At 39.7% G+C, this 18755-nt stretch overlaps 1 protein-coding gene across 2 annotated transcripts in view; it reads right to left on the bottom strand.

Moving 5' to 3' along the window:
* The window catches only part of UNC13B (unc-13 homolog B (C. elegans)), a 252964-nt gene that overhangs the window by 144674 nt on the left and 89535 nt on the right, over positions 1-18755 (bottom strand). For both annotated transcript variants that reach the window (XM_011980107.1, XM_011980108.1), the window contains exon 7: positions 13450-13507. In XM_011980107.1, coding sequence (XP_011835497.1) covers positions 13450-13507 — 58 coding nt within the window. The remainder of the gene's footprint in view (positions 1-13449; positions 13508-18755) is intronic.

The raw sequence follows: 18755 nt of genomic DNA, 5'->3' as shown, positions 1-18755 counted from the left end.
AAAAAAAAAAAAAAAAAAAAAAAACGCTTACTTATAATCCTACCACTGAAAGCCATTATTAAAACTATATTTCCTTGTGGTTTTTCTATGTATATATGTATATAATTTATTTTTTAGATAACTGAGATCATCTTAATCAGGTTAGGATCCTATTTTTAAAAACTGATACATATATTTCCTATATCTTAAAAAATTATGTAAAAGTATACAATTCCATCATATGGAAATACCATAATTATCCATACTTCCTTTCTTTGTAATTTTTCACCATTATAAATAAAACCTATATATAAATCTTCCTTTGTACCTCTAGTTATTTTCCTTGAACCCTTCCTAGAAGTAAAATCACTGAGTTAGAAAGGTTGTACTAATTTACATACCCTAGCAGTATAAGTAGTCATCTCACCAAACCCTCATCAGATGCTAAATCACTTTTGAATCAATTCTCAATTGTAGCCAGTGATACTGTCATTAATACAGTGGGTGGGCAAAGCAGACATGTATAAAAACTGAAAAGAGCAGAAAGTTGTTGAACTTAGCAGTAGTCAGACTGTTTGGTATGGCAACATGGTGTGTTGCTACATTATTTGACAAGATATAGGTAGAAATATTATCCTTATTGAAGAGTGAAGTGTGAATACCTTAGAAAGTTTAGGTATGTTTGGAAAAGGAACAGACCAGTTTATCTCTCTAGCTCAACTTCTGACCATTTAGCCTTGTAGCTAAATGTTTATATTATACTGATACCATTTGTTGCAAGATTTGTATCAAATATGCAAATCAGATTGCACAGCCTCAGAACAGCTCTATAAATTGAGGGGCAATAAGACCTGCAAAAGTAAACATGAGGTACTGAGGCTCAAGCATGCAAAAAGCCGTGTGCATCTCTTGGTATCTGCTACCAACTCCCAGCTGAGGCCACATCTGAAGAACATATCCTAAAAGAAAGTATATCCACCTTCTAACGTGAATATATAAAATCTAACCTGCTAAAAGGAAGGAAAGTAATGGGAATTTGTGGTGGTAGTAAGAATGATTTTAACAGAGATGCAAAGGCAATTTAAGCGGGGCCGGGGGTGTGTCTGTTTGTTTGTTTGTTTGTTTTTCTCTGTCACCAGGTGGAGTGCAGTGGCATGATCTCAGCTCACTAAAACCTCCACCTCCCAGGTTCAAGTGATTCTCCTGTCCCAACCTCCTGAGCAGCTGGGATTACAGGCGCCCGCCACCACACCCAGCTAACTTTTGTATTTTTAGTAGAGATGGGGTTTCACCATGTTTGCCAGGATGATCTCCGTCTCCTTGACCTCGTGATTCACCCGCCTTGGCCTCCCAAAGTGCTAGAATTACAGGCATGAGCCACCACACTAGGCCAAAAATGCCTTTTTAACACATGGTCTTAGAACAACTGGAAATCCACATGCAGAAAGATGATCTTCACTCAAATTATAGCACATACAAAGGCAATGTGTGAACCTTGATTAACTTCTACAATGGTACAAAAAGGACAAGAAAGTTTGGGGGGAAACTGGGGATACTTGAATATAGGATAGATATCAATGACATTATAAAATTTTGTTAAATTCTTTGTGTGTTGGTGGTTTTGTAATCTTATGTGAGTTTATATTCTAAGGTTAAAAAAAAAAAACTTTCAAGAATCTTAAAGACTGTTGTCTTATTGTTGGTAATAGCACTGGGTATATTAATCCTAAAATTTGCTTGTGTACATTACTGGACACAGCAAATGAATAAATAATTTGGTGTTCTTGGGAATAGAGGTTCTCATTGGAAGATATATATGTATGTGTGTGTGTATATACATGTGTGTATATATATGTGTATATATGTGCATAATACACACACACACACACACACACACACATATATATTTATATGAGAGAGAGAGAGAGAGCAAGAGAGAGAGAATGAAAAAAGACCAGGAAAACCTTGTGATAAGGGTGTTAATTGGTGATACCAGTATGAACGTAGTGTGTTTCCTAGTTCCATCCAAAGAGCCAAGAAGCAAGAGCCCTCCTGTAGCAACAAGCAAAACTAGTGCCAAGATCTTGATTTCTAAATACCATTCCCCACTAAAAATAACCAGGCTTATTGGAGAAATGACTTATTCTAGGACTGAGGAGGCAAAGTACAAGATGAACTTGGAATATTTTGTACTAAGGAAGGAAGGAAGTGGTCAAAGAATGATAGGGCCATGTCAAAATGACACAGGAAGCAGTTAAAAGGAATACTCACAGGTCAAATTCAGGACAATTTGAGCATCAAAGAAAATGGCAGAACAGGATTACAAAACACTGGGTAAAAAAAAAAATCATGTGTCCATAGTGATACTCATTTTAAAAGAGGGATAGGGGCCGGGCGTGGTGGCTCAAGCCTGTAATCCCAGCACTTTGGGAGGCCGAGACAGGTGGATCACGAGGTCAGGAGATGGAGACCATCCTGGCTAACACGGTGAAACCCCATCTCTACTAAAAATACAAATATTAGCTGCCGGGCGAGGTGGCGGGCGCCTGTAGTCCCAGCTACTCGGGAGGCTGAGGCAGGAGAATGGCGTGAACCCGGGAGGCGGAGCTTGCAGTGAGCTGAGATCCGGCCACTGCACTCCAGCCTGGGCGACAGAGCGAGACTCTGTCTCAAAAAAAAAAAAAAAAAAAAAGAGGGATAGGGAGTATGAGAAGAGCAAAAGCTCTTCTTTACAAAAGACTGACAACTACTCAGTATAATAAAAGTGTGACAGTGACACAATAAGAAATAAATATTTGGTCTCTGACCCCAGTTCTTGGCACACAGCTTCTAAAACCCTTTTAACTCCTTGATAGGGATAAGAAGACTGTCTTTTGTTATTCATAATAAGCCCCTTTCAATCATACCTGAGTTAGTGCTAATGTGATAACTCTTGGAGGATAGAGGCTAGTTGCCACAAGAACCAACTTTGTGATTAGAGGGTTAGAACTTTCAGTCCCACCCCACTAACTCCAGGGAGAAAAGAGGAGCTGAAGGTTGAGCTAATTAATCACCAATGATCAATGATTTAACCAATCATACTTACATATGATGTGTCCATAAAAACCCCAGTCAAAGGCGTTTAGAGAGTTTCCACACTGGTGAACAAAAATGCACCCACAAGCAGGGAGAGCAGTGCACCCAAAACTCCACAGGGACAGAAGCTCCTGTGCTCAGACCCTTCCAGACTTCCCCCAGTGTATCTCTTCATCTGGCTATGTGTTTGTATCCTTTAAAATATCCTTTTAATCAATCGGTAATACCAAATTAACTGTTTGCCTGGGTTCTGTGAGCCATTCTAGCGAATTATCGAACGTGAGGAGGGGTTTGTGGGAACTCCAGTTTATAGCCAGTTGGTCAGTAGTTCAGGTAGTAACCTGGGATGTATGATTGGTGCCTAAAGTAGGGGGCAGTCTTGTGGGACTGAGCCCTTAACTTGTAAGGTGTGCACTAACTCCACATCTCTAGTGTCAGAATTAAGTTATGGGACACTCAGTTGATGTCAGCAGAGAATTGCTTGGTATGGAAAACATACTTGGTGTCAGAATTGTGCAAATATAGAGAAACCGTTTTTTCCTTTTAAAAAGGAATGACAGAATTAGAAAATCATCATTTTGCAACCACAGTGTAATAATAAATTTAGGCAATGATCATAATACATCCTAAAACTAATGCATGGAAGTTTGTTTAAATAAAAGCAGTGTACACACAGTCTCAAAGTATCACTGCCACTACAGAGTTACAAAGGAGAAAAATACCTTTGCAACAAAGAGATCCAGAAAACATCATCTGAACTAATAATTAACATCAGCATCACAAATAAATGGACAAACTGACATCACCTGTGCAGTAACCTGAATCTAATTATGAGGAAATAATCAGACAAATCCAGATTTTAGGAAATTTTTTTGAGACGGAGTCTCGCTCTGTCACCCAGGTTGGAGTGCAGTGGTACAATCTTGGGCTCACTGCAACCTCCGTCTCACAGGTTCAAGCAATTCTCCTGCCTCAGCCTCCCGAGTAGCTAGGATTACAGGCGCCCGCCACCACACCTAGCTAATTGGCTAATTTTTTGTATTTTTAGTAGAGATAGGGTTTCACTGTGTTAGCCAGGATGGTCTCGATCTCCTGACCTTGTGATCCAACTGCCTCAGCCTCCCAAAGTGCTAGGATTACAGGCATGAGCCACCGCACCGGCCAGGAAATTTTGTTAGGACAATTTAACTAGATCCTTGTCAGCTGTCTTGTACAATGTCTATGTCAATGTGGGATCCAGAAACATTTGGAAGAGCAACTGTTGGTGAAGAGAGGTTACTCCTTCCCCTCTCCACCTCCTGGGGAGGGGAAAAATGAGTATTTTTCTGCTCTGAATCCAAGTGAGGAGGAGCTTCACAATTCACAAAGGTTAGGGATGCCTACAAGAATGGGAGTGGAGCCAGACAGGTTGGATGTCTGTTTGGACAGGAGACTTGCTGATGTGAAATGTGTACCTATCTAAGCAGCCAAAGAGGACAGAGGAGGCAGGGCTGGGAGATGGAGAAGAGAATGGAACTGCTTGCCTATATCCTTTGTTTCTCAGGGCAAGAATAAGTGAGTTCCCATGGGTCATATGAATTCTGTGGAATGTGGGTGAGTCTGAGTTATCTTGATATTTCCCCAATTCAAGAAGCCTCTAACTAACTAGATACCGCAGCAACAAGCTAAGTACATCTTTTGGTAGTAGTCAACAGCAGGACAAAAGAAGTTAATCCAGAGCAATTACTCACATAAGACCCCAGGGAGTCCCCAAAAGTAACATTTGGAGACTCACACATGCACCCCAATGAGAAAGCCAGCACTCACCTACTCCTCAGAGGGGAGGAACAACCAAGCAATATCAGCCAGAGAGGCAACAATCACCAACAAAGAGATCAATGTCTCCTAGGAAAACTAATGTTATCACTCTTAGAACACATCTTCATCCTTCAGTCTCAACGTAAGTCTTGCCTCTGTCCCATGAAGACTGCACTGAATACTGACACAGCATGTGAATAAGACACTGCAGTGTTTCTGCACATGTAACCCAGAACTTAAAGTATAATAATAATTTTGAAAAAGACACTGCAGTGAAGTGACTGCCCATGGCATGGATATGTCTTTGTGAACTGGCATTCATCAACACAGTCCAGGTCTTCTCCAGTCCTTAGTCACTAGGACACACAGAACACTTCTGAGAGAGACATCTCTTATTCCTGCCCAAGTGGTTCCAATAAGACCAGAGGCTCACTTTCCCACTTTTAGAAAGCCCAAGACTCATTTTGGAGCAGGTGCAACTTGGAGCATAGGAATCTCTTTGTGATGGTCCATCTGCCTAAGACACAACACCTAGCCATCCCCTCTTTGACTCCTGCTGCTTCACCAGTGCCCTAACAGAGAAAGTAGACACAAGGTCCCAATGTATCTACCCTGGTCACTTACTTACTTTCTTTCCTCATTCTCCTTGCATTTCTCTCTCCTCTCATTCAAGTCAAAAGAAGCTCTTCTTAGTTAGAAATTGGGAGATTCAGGTGAAACTCTGTTCCCTCTCATAATAGTTGTCCAGAACATTTTGTATATTCTCCTAAAATCTTAGGCTTTGGGAAGTTAAAACCACAAAGATCATTTCTTCTGCTCTCTGCCTTTCCTGTCTTTCAACAAATGGGCACAAGTCAGCCTAAATGCTAGAACTGGTAATAATATGGGGGATAGAAAACAAATGGACATAATAAATCACAATAATTACCCTACAACATTTTAAAATAAATATATCACAGTTAACAAACGAGACAAAAACTTCACAGAATAAAAGTGAGTGCAGAATATTGTTACTGAATGTTAAAAGAGAAAGGTTTGACTTGAGACAAAATATTCGGGAAAAGCAGACAGTCTGCCTCAATACTTTTAAAGAATCCCATCACCTTTAAGAGTATATACAAATAACTGGGTATAGAGTCACACCTTTTTTCAATTTTTTAACTTACTTATTTTTAAATAGAGACGGGGTCTCGCGATGTCGCCCAGGCTGGTTTCAAACTCCTGGCCTCAAGTGATTCTCCTGCCTTGGCCTCCCAAAGTGCTGGAATTACAGGCATGAGCCACCACTTCCAGCCAGAGTAACTCTTGTATCAAAGGGAGAGTTTCTTTAGAGCAGTAGCCCAGTGATTTCTGAAAATACTTTGGAAACATCTTATAAATGGCTGCAGAGGATTGATCCTAACACACTGGGTAGTGGAGGGGCCATCCATGTGAAGGAATCTGAGGACTAGGAAGCAATAGAATCACATGATGCTACAGCTAGAAAAGTCCTAGAGATCATCTAGAACACTGCCTCCATTTATTACTTCAAGAAACTGAAGTTGACAGTGGGATGACTTCCAAAGTCAGAGAGAGACAGCAGCAAACCCAGGTTAAGAACAAGGACTCAACTGGGCTTAGTGGCTCAATGCCTATAATCCCAGCACTTTTGGAGACCAAGGCAGGCAGATCACTTGAGGTCAGGAGTTCAAGACCAGCCTGGCCAACAAAAATACAAAAATGGGCCCGGTGTGGTGACACATGACTGTAGTCCCAGCTACTCAGAGGCTGAGGCAGGAGAATCACTTGAACCAGGGAGACGGAGGTTGCAGTGAGCCAAGATTGCACCACTGTACTCCAGCCTGGCTGACAGAGTGAGAGAGACTCCATCTCAAAAAAAAAAAGAAAAAGAATGAACAAGGACTCCATTACTTTTCTTAATAATAACTTTGTTTTTAATTGTAGAGATGGGGGTCTCACTCTGTTGCTTGGACTAGTCTTGAACTTCAGCCTTAAGCCATCCTCCCGCTGCAGCCTTCTGAAATGCTGAAATTACAAGCATGAGCCACTGTGCCTGGTCAAAAATAACTTTCAACCATTAAGAACATTTAAGGCCACAATCCCATATCCTAGAGACAAATTTGGTTAATATTTTGATAATTATTTTCCTAATAATTTTTCTTATATTATATAGATGCATTTACAGAAGTGTATACATGTGCTCAGGCTGCCGTAACAAAATAACATAGGCTGGGGAGCTTAAACAACAGAAATTTATTTTCTCACAGTCTGAGGCTGGAAAGCCCAAGGTCAATATTCCCACAAAGTTTGGTTTCGGTGAACATCTCTTCCTGGCTTGCAGATGGTCACCTTTTTGCTGTGTCCTCACATGGTGGAGAAAGCAAGTTCTCGTGTCTCTTCTTCTTAAATGGGCCCCAGCCCTATTAGATTAGGGCTCCATCCTAATGACTTCATTTAACCTTTATCACCTCCTCCCAAGGCCTATGTCCAAATACAGTCAAATTGGGAATTAGGGCTTCAGCATACGAATTTGGAGGGGACACAATCAAGTTCATAGAATTCTGCCCTAGCCTCCCATAATTCAAGTCTTTATCACACGCAAGATACATTCATTCCATCCCAACCGCCCCAAAAGTCTTAACTTGTTCAATTTCCACTTCAAAGTCTAAAGTCCCAAGTCTTACCTAATTATCATCTAAATAAGACTTGAGTGATCTTGAGTAAAGAGTCATCCTAAAGCAAAATGCCTTTCCAGCTATGAACCTGTGAAACCAGACAAGTTATGTGCTTCCAAAATAAATGGTAGGGCAGACATAGGCTAGACATTCCCATCTCAAAAGAGAGAAACAGGGAAGAAAGGAAGGGGTGACAGGTCCTAAGCAAGTTCAAAGCCTACCAAAGTGAATTCCATTAGATCTAAGACTCAAAAATAATTATCTTTGGCTTGATATATCTATCTCCTTGGCTTTTCAGGAGCTGCCTCGCTGTGATAGGCCTGCCCTTTTACATAATGAAGTAAATGACCTTGCCCCCAGGTCCATGGTGAGGGTGGCAGCCCTGATGACCTCTGTCACTTTGAGGGTAATTCTTTCCTTTCCCTGGAAAACAGCACAGATTCACAGTCAAATAGCTCTATGGTCCAGTCTTCTAGAACCTAAGAAGTCCAACAGTCTTCCTTTACTCATTTCTCTCCTCTTGCATTTTACCATAAGCAGTAAGGGAGAGCCACATCACATCTTCAAAACATTGCTTAGAAATTTCTCCTGCTAGATATGCAATTTAATTGCTCTCAGGTTCTACTTTCTACAAAACACTAGAACACAAGTCAGCCAAGTTCTTTGCCACCTTATAACAAGGATCATCCTTCTTCCAGTTATTTCCTTATTAACTGTTTCTGAGACCTCACAAAAATTGCCCTTAAAATCTACACTCATACCAACATTTTGATCATGATTAATTATACATTCTCTAAGATGGAAGTTTTCTCTGTAGCTCTCCTCTTTTCTTTCTAAGCCCTCACCAGAATCACCTTTCATGCCCATATTTCTAACAATAACCCCTTTATGGAAATCTCAGTTTTTTCTAGCATGCACCTCAAAACTCTTCCAGCCTCTACCCATCACCCAGTTCCAAAGCTACTTGCGAATTTTTTGGTATTTGTTTCACCAACGATCCATCTCTTAGTACCAAAATCTGCAGCAGTTTTCTTGGATTGCCTTAACAAAATACCTTAGACTGGGTATCTTAAGCAACAGAAATTTATTTCTCACAGTTCTGGAGGCTAGAAAGTCCAAGATCAAGGGGCCAGCTGATTCAATTCCTGGTGAGGGCTTTCTTCCTGGCTTACAGATGGCTACCTTCTTACTGTATCCTCACTTGGTAGGGACAGAGTTCTGCTATCTCTTCTTCTTATGAGGGCACCAGCCCTATCAGATTATGACTTCACTTAACCTTTATCACCTCCTCACAGGCCCTATCTCCAAATATAATAATATTGGAGGTTAAGGCTTCAATATATGAATGGGGGGTAGACACAATTAAGTTCATAGCAATGAGTCTTAAATTGCTTATGTATATATATACATATATACACACACACTGAGGGTTTTAAGTTGACCCTTAAACAACATAAGCTTGAACTACATGGGTCCTCATATGGATCTTTTTCAATGAGACACAGATAGAAAATGCAGGATGTGAAACCCGCATATACAGTGGGCCAAGTTTCCATATAGGTGGGTTCCTAAGGGCCAAGTGAGGAACTTGATTATGCACAGATTTTGGTACATGCAGGGGTCCTGGAACCAATCCCCCAAGTATACTGAGGGATAACTGTAATACTTTTTTTTTTTTTAACCAAGTTTCACGAAAATGTTCCTATTATTCAAAGCATGATTTTTAATAAATGCATAATATTCTACCTTAATGACTACTATTTTTTACTGCTGTTTAACTATTAAGTCATTTTGAAATTTTGCTACTTAAATAATTCTGCAGTGAACATCTTTGTACATATATCTTTGTCTGCTGTGATGACTGAGGATAAATTTCCAGAAATTCAGCTGCTGAGTCAAAGTCTATTACTATTCAAAGACTTGGTACATATTGATAAACTGCTTCCCAGAAACCTGTAAGAATGTATACCCCCACCTGAACACAGATTATAATTAGAATAAACTTTTTTTATAAATAAAAAAAGATCTATGTCATAAATGACCAAAAAGGCACAGATTTTTTTTTTTTTTTTTTTTGGTGAGAGAGTCTCACTCTGTTACCCAGGCTGGGGTACAATGAATGGCATGATCACAGCTCACTGCAGCCTCCATCTCCCCAGGCTCAGGTGATCCTCCTGGCTCTGTCTCCCAAGTAGCTGGGACTATAGGTATGCAACACCATGCCTGGCTAATTTTTGTATTTTTTTGTAGATATGAGGTTTTGCCATGTTGCCCAGGTTGGTCTAGAACTCCTGGGCTCAAGTGATCCACCCATCTCCACCTTGCAGAGTCCTAGGATTACAGGAGTGAGTCACAGTGCCTGGCCAGATTTTTTTATTATTATATTAAAGATTTGGCCAGGCGTGGTGGCTCATGTCTGTAATCCTAGCACTTTCGGAGGGTGAGGTGGGCAGATCACTGGAGGTCAGGAGTTCAAGAACAGCCTGGCCAACATAGTGAAACCCTGTCTCTACTAAAAATACAAAAAAACTTAGCTGGGAGTGGTGGCATGGCCTGTAGTCCCAGCTACTTGGGAGGCTGAGGCATGAGAATTGCTTGAACCCGGTAGGCAAAGCTTACAATGAGCCAAGATCATGACACTGCACTCCAGCCTGGATGATGGAGCAAGACTCCTTCTTAAGAAAGGAAAGAAAGAAAAAAGAGAAAAGAGAAAAGTGAAAACAGAAAAGGATAGGAAAAGGAAAGGAGAAGAAAAAAGGAAAAGGAAGGGAAAGGAAAGGAAAGAAGGAAGGAAAGAAAAGAACAAAGAAAAGAAAAGAGGGAAGGAAGAAAAGAAGGTAGGTTAAAGAGGACAATAAATGAAATGTATGGTTATTGATTAGATCATGGCGGGGGAGGGCTATAAAAGTATATCAAAGAGATATCTGCGCTCCTATGTTTGTTGCAGCACTGTTCACAACAGGCAAGATTTGGAAGCAGCCTAAGCTTCCATCAGCAGATGAATGGAAAAGGAAAATGTGGTACATAAACACAATGGAGTACTATTTATCCATAAAAAAGATGAGATCCTGTCATTTGCAACAATATGGATGGAACTGGAGGACATTATGTTGAATGAAATAAGCCAGGCAGAGAAAGACAAACTTCACATGTTCTCACTCATTTGTGGGAGCTTGAATTCGTGGAGACAGAGAATAGAAAGATAATTACCAGAGGCTGGGAAGGGGAGTTAGGGGTGGGAGGAGATTAGGGATGGTTAATGGGTACAAAATATTGTTACCTAGAATGAGTAAGATCTAGTATTTGCTAGCACAATAGGGTGACTATGGTCAACAATAATTTATTACACATTTTTAAATAACTAAAAGAGTATAACTGGAATATTTGTAACACAAAGAAATGATAAATGCTTGAGGTGATGGATACCCCATTTATCTCGATGTGATTATTACACATTGTATGCCTGTATCAAAATACTCATGTGTTCCATAAATACCTACTAGGTACCCATAAAAATTAAAAATTAAATAAAATTTTTTAAAATACAAAAAAAAGCTTTCAAAATATTTTGGGGGACAATTAGGGAGTTCTTAATATAGACTGTATTATAGACAATATTACTGTATCAGTCTTAAATTTCTTGATTGTGATCATGGTATTTCAGTTATGTTGACTTTCCTAGCTCTTAGCAGAAACATACTGATGTGTTATAGCGTGTGCAGCTTATATTCAAATGATTCATAAAATACTTGTATTTTTGTGTATGTATGTATGGAGACAGAGACAGAGCAACATGAGAGAAAAATAAGAGGGGGATGAGGGAAAGAGCAAATCTGGTAAAATGCTTGTCACTGAACCTAGTAAAGGGTAATGAGTGCTCTTGGTACTATTCTTTCAACTTTTCTATAGGTTTTATTTCTCAAAATAAAAATATATGAGGAAGCAGGCAAAAGACAAGAATGGCTTATTCATAGAAAAATAACATAGCCTATAAACATATGAAAAATACATGGGAATAAAGTTGCTTGATTATTTAAGGTTTTTTATTTCCTCCTGCCCTCTTGGCATTTGTGCTTTAATCACTTCAATTGCATTTCATCAATGAGACCTGGAAGGAGTAGGAAGTGAAATCTCAATCATTACATTTTGCTTCTCATTAGCAGTCCTGGAAAAAGGTTTAAAAGATTAAATCAATCAAAATGAACTCATTACAATGAGTTTTGAAAAGGACCTGTAAACCTGAAAACCTGGTTTTCAATTCAGATTCTTCTGACCTTAAATGTTTGGCCCTAAATAGCAAAAAACAAAAGTTAGTAATAAATCATATGAAAAATAGGTTTTCTTTAAATAAAGAAAAAAAAATGTTCACCTCTACCATTGGCCTTTACTTTTATCAGGAAAGTGGGCCTATAAAATGTACCAAATTGAAGGCAACCAACGGATTCACAAACCATGGACAGAGGTTTTCCTTTTCAGAAACAATATGAAGGAAGCAATAACACAGTGGTTCACACAGAGGTAGGGGCCACTAAGTCAGGTTTTCTGTGTTTGAATATTTACTTCACCAGTTACTAGCTATGTGATTTGTGGCGAATTACTCAATCTATTTATGCTTCAGTTTCCTGATCTCAAAAATGGGAACAACAGTAAAATCTGTCTTAGGGGTGTTGTGAAGTTTAAAAAAGTTAGAATACTTAAGGTCTCAGAATGGCATCTGGCATACTGTAAGACCTCAATAGTGTTAGCTGCTATGATTTGTTTGTTTTGAAACACAGTCTTGCTCTGTTGCCCAGGCTGCAGTGCAGTGGCACAATCATGGCTCACCACAGCCTCGATTTCCCAGGCTCAAGTCATCCTCCCACTTCAGCCTCCCAAGTATCTGGGACTACAGGCATGTGCCACCACACCTGGTTAATTTTTTTTTTTTTTTTCTGTAGAAATGAGATCTCAGTATGATGCCAAGGCTGGTCTCAAACTCCTGGGCTCAAGCAATCCTCCTGCCTCAGCCTCCCAAAGTGCTGGGAACCATGCCTAGCCTACAGTTCTTATTATTGCTAATATTACAACAACAAGTGATACAATCATTACCATCATCTTCAACTTACAGTTGATGGAGTTTGGCATGAGATTCAGAAAAAACAGAGTAACATAAAAGTATCACAATCCCCCCCTACACACACACACACACACACACACACGTACACACATCACAGGTTGGAAAAGTGAAATAGATCAGACTCTAAGTCAGTCCTTTAGTGTCCCAAGCTGTTTTGAGGGAAACTGAGAAAGTAACAATATACCAAAAATGTATGGCTCATTTCAAGACGTAATCTGTGTGATCTTAACAAATCAATCTCAGGAGAAATAAGTCAATCATTTATCAAATTTTATTGAGGTGTACTATGCATCAGGTGTTGAGTCAAATGCAAAGAACAGAAAATGGAACAATGTCTGTGTCTTTTAAAACTTTGTGTTCATGTCAACGAAATATATATATGTCATATGATGCATGTGCACACGGAACAATGGAAGCACACAGGAGAGACCTAAGTTAGACTTGGGGGAAGCAGAAAACAGCACAAAGATTACCCAGAGTGATGATATTTAAGCTGAGCCTTAAAGAATAATAACAGGTAAACAGGGATAGAGAGGGTCAAATCATTCCTTCAGGGGTAGAAGCTAGCAAATGTAGAAAAAAAGATGAACCCTATTCCCTGCCTATAGCCATACAAAACCAAAAAACTTCTGCCTAAAGCTAAAAGACAGATAGCCATCAGAGGAAGGCACCTGAACAGATGTGCTTCAGGAATATCTTCTGTTTACACACATGACATCCCCACCCTCCCCAGCTCAGAATAACCCATATTCGGAGAAGCAACAGAAAGCTACAATTAAGAGATTCGTAGACAAGTTTCTCACTTACAACACTGGGCGGCAGCAGTGGGCAATGGCTTCCTCTGGCTTTCTTCTTGACTAGAATACTAGAAGCAGAAAGGAGAAAATAAATAAATAAATAAATAAATACAATCAGAAGCCCAAGTAAAGAAAGGGAAAAAATCACAGCTACCTATAAAAAAGTTTAGTGTTTGGAGACAAAATTTTTATTGAACAAAAACAGAACATCCTGCTCCTATTTTCTCTGTGTGATCCTGACATATAGGCCAGACTATTGGTTATGGCCCTGGCCAAGTGAGACAGGCTAAATACAGCAGGATAATGGAGAACTGTCCTGACCAAGGGCGCCTGGGCACCCACTCAGCTCTGCCAGGCAGCTGTAGAAGGTTTGGCCTTAGAATCCTTAGAATATTTCACAGTCCTCTGAGTTTTCCTGGAGCTAATGTATAGGAGATTTCCCTATTCAGGTGATGCAAGTGACAACCTATCTGGGGTTGTTTTCTCATTTTTAAATAATAGTGCTTCTTTGCTCATAAGGTCACGTGGGAAGTAAGTGGAACTGCTTACCTAAGCATGTGGTGCAGTATCTGGTATCTACAAGAGTTCCTCTCCCACTAGCACTGTAACCTCTGCCATCCCACTCACCACGACCACCACAAAAACAAGTACACGGTACTGAAGACATAAGAAAATGTTCCATAAAAGGAAAATAATTATGTCCAAATCTTGAGGATGGGCCTGATTTAGAAGGCAAAACAGAAAGAGAAAGGCACAAACAAATCAACAGAGTCTGGAAGACAGTGAGGATAGTCTGGTTCAGAGTCCATTGGAGAATTAGAAAAATGTATCTTCGGCCGGGCACGGTGGCTCATGCCTGTAATACTAGCACTTTGGGAGGCCAAGGCAGGTGGATCACCTGAGGTCAGGAGTTCGAGACCAGCCTGACCAACATGGAGAAACCCCGTCTCTACTAAAAATACGAAATTAGCCAGGTGTGATGGCACATGCCTGTAATCCCAGCTACTAGGGAGGCTGAGGCAGAAGAATCGCTTGAACCTGGGAGGCGGAGGTTGCCGTGAGCCGAGATCATGCCATTGCACTCCAGCCTGGGCAACAAGAGCGAGACGCTGTACCAGAAAAAAAAAAGAAAAGAAAAATGTATCTTGGCCAGCAACTTGCAAACATGAGATTTGGAGTTCTCATCCTGACCTGGTCACTTATTCATAAGCTATGAGATCCAAGGCAAGTCAGAGCTTCTCTAAAACTGTCAATGAACGAGTTACTTATTAACTCAACAAATATTGATTGAGTATCCACTATGTGCAAAGCCTTGTTCTAGGCACTGGGAAAACAGAATTTGTAAATCATGGTAAGAATTCGAACTTTTCTAGTGTGCTGAGAAGCCCTTTTGGGTTTTAAGCATGAGAGGATTATGATTTGATTATACTTTTAAAAGATCTGGCTGCTGTATGAGATGAACTGTAGGGAACACAAGGAGAAATAGAGTAATTATTGCAACAATCCAGAAAAAAGTTAATGGTGTTGTACAAAACATTATGAGTATCAGTAGTTAAGAGCATTTCAAATGGTTGGGATCCAAAATACAAAACATTTTTTGTATATAAATATACTTGATAAGCAATAAAGTATGGTACAAATGTCAAAGGTAGATACTGTTATTACTAATTTCCACGGAGAATAAGAAAAGTTAAGCACAGTGTAAACAATATGATAGCACTAGCAAAACTGCGAATCACAAAAATGTTCAAAACATCTTTTTTTAGACAGATTCTCGCTCTTACGCCCAGGCTGGAGCGCTGTGGAGTTATTTTGGCTCACTGCAACCTTCGCCTCCTGGGTTCAAGCAATTCTCGTGCCTCAGCCTCCCGAGTAGCTGGGATTACAGGCGTGAGCCACCACACATGGCTAATTTTTGTATTTTTAGTAGAGATGTGGTTTCACCATGTTGGCCAGGCTGGTTTTGAACTCCTGACCTCAGGTGATCCGCCTGCTTCAGCCTCCCAAAGTGCTGGGATTACAGGTGTGAACCACTGTGCCCAGCCAAGTTCAAAACATCTTGAAGGTCAAACATCCACTCCAAAGTAACAAAAGAACTTGGTTATAAATAATAACCACTACAAATAATTATGATTTTTATAAACAGTACATAGACATAACCATGAGGAATCCCAAAATTTTAAGTATTAAGAAGAATTCAGACCTAAGAGATCAGAGTAGACATTTTCAGAAGCTATATTTAATGAATCTGTTCCAGGCCCAAAACACAAAGCTTAAGTCCAACTAGAGTATAATTAATAATGTTAAGATGGCTAAGAAAAAAGCTACAAAATCTATCTACAAAAAACAGACAAGGATAGTAGAAGAAAGGAAAATTATAGGCCAATTTCAGTTATGAATATAGAGACAAAAATCCTAATTAATAGATTACGAGGCCAAATCTGTCATATAAGTGTGTGTAATATTCATATGTGAATATGTATGTATATGTGTGCATACGTATGTATGTTAGCATATAAATGTACATATATCCTGTCCAGGTGAATATTAAATGCTAGGCCAGTTCCATATCTGAAAATCTACTCATGTAATTCACCATATTAAACAGATTAAAGGAGAAAAACTATGTGATCTAATAGATGCAGAAAAAGATTTGATAAAACCCCATACTTTTTCATGACAAAAATGCTTAGAGAATAAAAAAGAAAACAGAATTTCCTTAATCTGATAAAGAGTATCTAACAAAATCAGTGGCAAACAGCATACTTTAAAACTTATAAAGCAGTCCCCTTACAGTCAGAAGACGGACAAGGCTCTCCACTCTTACAATGTTAAAAATTATACTAGATGTCTTAGTCATTGAATGTTTTAAATAAAAGGTCATGAGAAACAAGAAAAGTCTGAGAAAATATCACAACCAAGAGAAGCCTAAGGAGACATGACAACTAAGTGTAATGCAATATCCTGGATGAGATCCAATGACAAAAACAAAAAAGACACAAGGTAAAAACTAAGGAAATCTGAATAAACTATGGAATTTTAGCTATTTTTTTAGCTAACAATAAAACAAATAAAAAATACTCTTTAGCTAATAATAATGTATCAATATTAGTTCATTAACTGTAACAAATGCATCATACTAATGAAACTGCCTTTGCAAAAATCATAACTAAGGAAAGTATGACAGAGAAAGAAATCAGACCTAACCAGTTCCATCTTGCTTCTAATCTTTAAGCTGTCCTTGTTCATTCCTGGGCATAGGCTGAACTAACTTGATAATAGCCCTTTTCCAAAAAGAACCCCTTCTTGCCTGGGGACCACTCTGCCTTTGCAGGACTAACAAATTAGCTACAAGATTAGAAATCACTTTAGGGGTCATGCAGCCTCTGGCTCCAAGAGTGTCCAAGAGTCTGAACCTCACCAAATTGCTCCTGGGAATAACATCACTATTATAAAACCTAAGATCAGTGCTTGGGATATCTTGCAGACCCTGCACTAGATGGATCAGCTGACACTACCCGTCTGGCCCAACCAGTTCTGCCATCCCACCCAGGAACAGAAGACAGCAAGAAAAACTCACTTCTACCTGCTATCATTCCATCTCCAACCTAACCAATCAGCATTCCCCACTTCCCAAACCCCTATCTGCCAAATTATCTTTAAAAACTCTGATGCCTGAATGCCCCAGGAGACTGATTTGAGTAATAATAAAACTGCAGTCTCCTGCACAGCTGGCTCTGGGTGAATTACTCTTTCTCCACTGCATCTCCCCTGTCTTCATAAATCACTTCTGTCTAGGCAGCACATAAGGTGAACCCGTTGGGCAGTTACACTAATGTAAGATGTTAATAATAAGGGAAATTATAAGATGGGGTGGGGGAGGGGATGAATATCTGCTCAACATTTCTGTAAATCTAAAACGTCTAAAAAATGAAGTCTGTTAATAAAAATATATGTATAAACAGGCCTGGCACAATGGCTCATACCTGTAATCCCAGCACTTTGGGAGGTCAAGGTGGGCCGATCACCTGAGGTCAGAAGTTCAAGACCAGCCTGGTCAACATGGTGAAACCCCATCTCTATTGAAAATACAAAAATTAGCTGGGCATGGTGGCACATGCCTGTAACCCCAGCTACTTGGGAGGCTGAGGCAGGAGAATCGCTTGAGCCCAGGAAGTGGAGACTGCAGTGAGCCAAGATCGTGCCACTGCACTCCAGCCTGGGTGAAAGAGTAAGAATCTGTCTAAGAAAAAAATAAATGAATAAATAGGCTACGTGTCGTGATGCGTGCCGTAACCCCAGCTACTTGGGAGGCTGAGGCAGGAGAATCGCTTGAGCCCAGGAAGTGGAGACTGCAGTGAGCCAAGATCGTGCCACTGCACTCCAGCCTGGGTGAAAGAGTAAGAATCTGTCTAAGAAAAAAATATATATTTTATATATATTTATATAAAATGTATAAACAATTCAAGCACGTAGAAACATAAAGCGTAAGGACTGCAAGGAGAATAAAAACTGTAATTTAAAGATGCAAAACCTAGTTACATAGAAAATCTAAGGGAATCTCTAAACTATTAGAACTATTAGGGGTTGATGAGTAAGATCAATACTTTAAAAAGATGAGTAGCAAAGCATTTACTTATAATAGTAATGTGATAACCAACTAGATAGTGTAATTTTTAGAATGTACCATTTGCAACAATTAGGAAAAAAAAATCTAACAAAAGTAGTATAACACTTACGTGGAGAAAAAATATCTTCCCCCCTGCTATAGCCTGAAAATTTGTATCCTACCACCCCTGTCCCCACCAAAAATTCACCTGTGTGATGATACTAGGAGGTAGGGCCTTTGGGAGATGATTAGGTCATGAGGGTGGAGCCTTCATGAATGGCATAAGCACCCTTAAAAAAGAGGCTCCAGAGAGCATGCTTCCATCACATGAGAATACAGCAAGGTGCTGTCTATGAACCAGGAAATGGGCCCTCACCGGACAATGAATGTGCCAGTGCCTTGATCTTGGACTTCCCAGTCTCCAGAACTGTAAGAAATAAGTCTCTGCTGTTTATAACCTATCCAGTTTGCATTTTTATAGCAATCCAAATAGACTAAGACATCCCCTATAGCACTTCTCAGCTTCTAATACTCAACTATATTTATTATATTTCTTGCTTACTGTCTGATTCTGCCTATGTGATCCATGAGGGCAGGGATCTTCAACCTCCGACGTATATTAAACACAGAATAGTGCACGGTACATGGTGCTTAATAATTGGTTTAGTGAATGAATAAATCTCACCAATAAGCAGGGAAATACAAAT

The sequence above is a fragment of the Mandrillus leucophaeus genome, unplaced genomic scaffold (genome assembly GCF_000951045.1).
Source record: "Mandrillus leucophaeus isolate KB7577 unplaced genomic scaffold, Mleu.le_1.0 Scaffold208, whole genome shotgun sequence".
Taxonomy (NCBI): Eukaryota; Metazoa; Chordata; class Mammalia; order Primates; family Cercopithecidae; genus Mandrillus; species Mandrillus leucophaeus.
The sequence above is the reverse complement of the archived record's forward strand: the minus strand, read 5'-3'. Positions and strand labels throughout refer to the sequence as shown.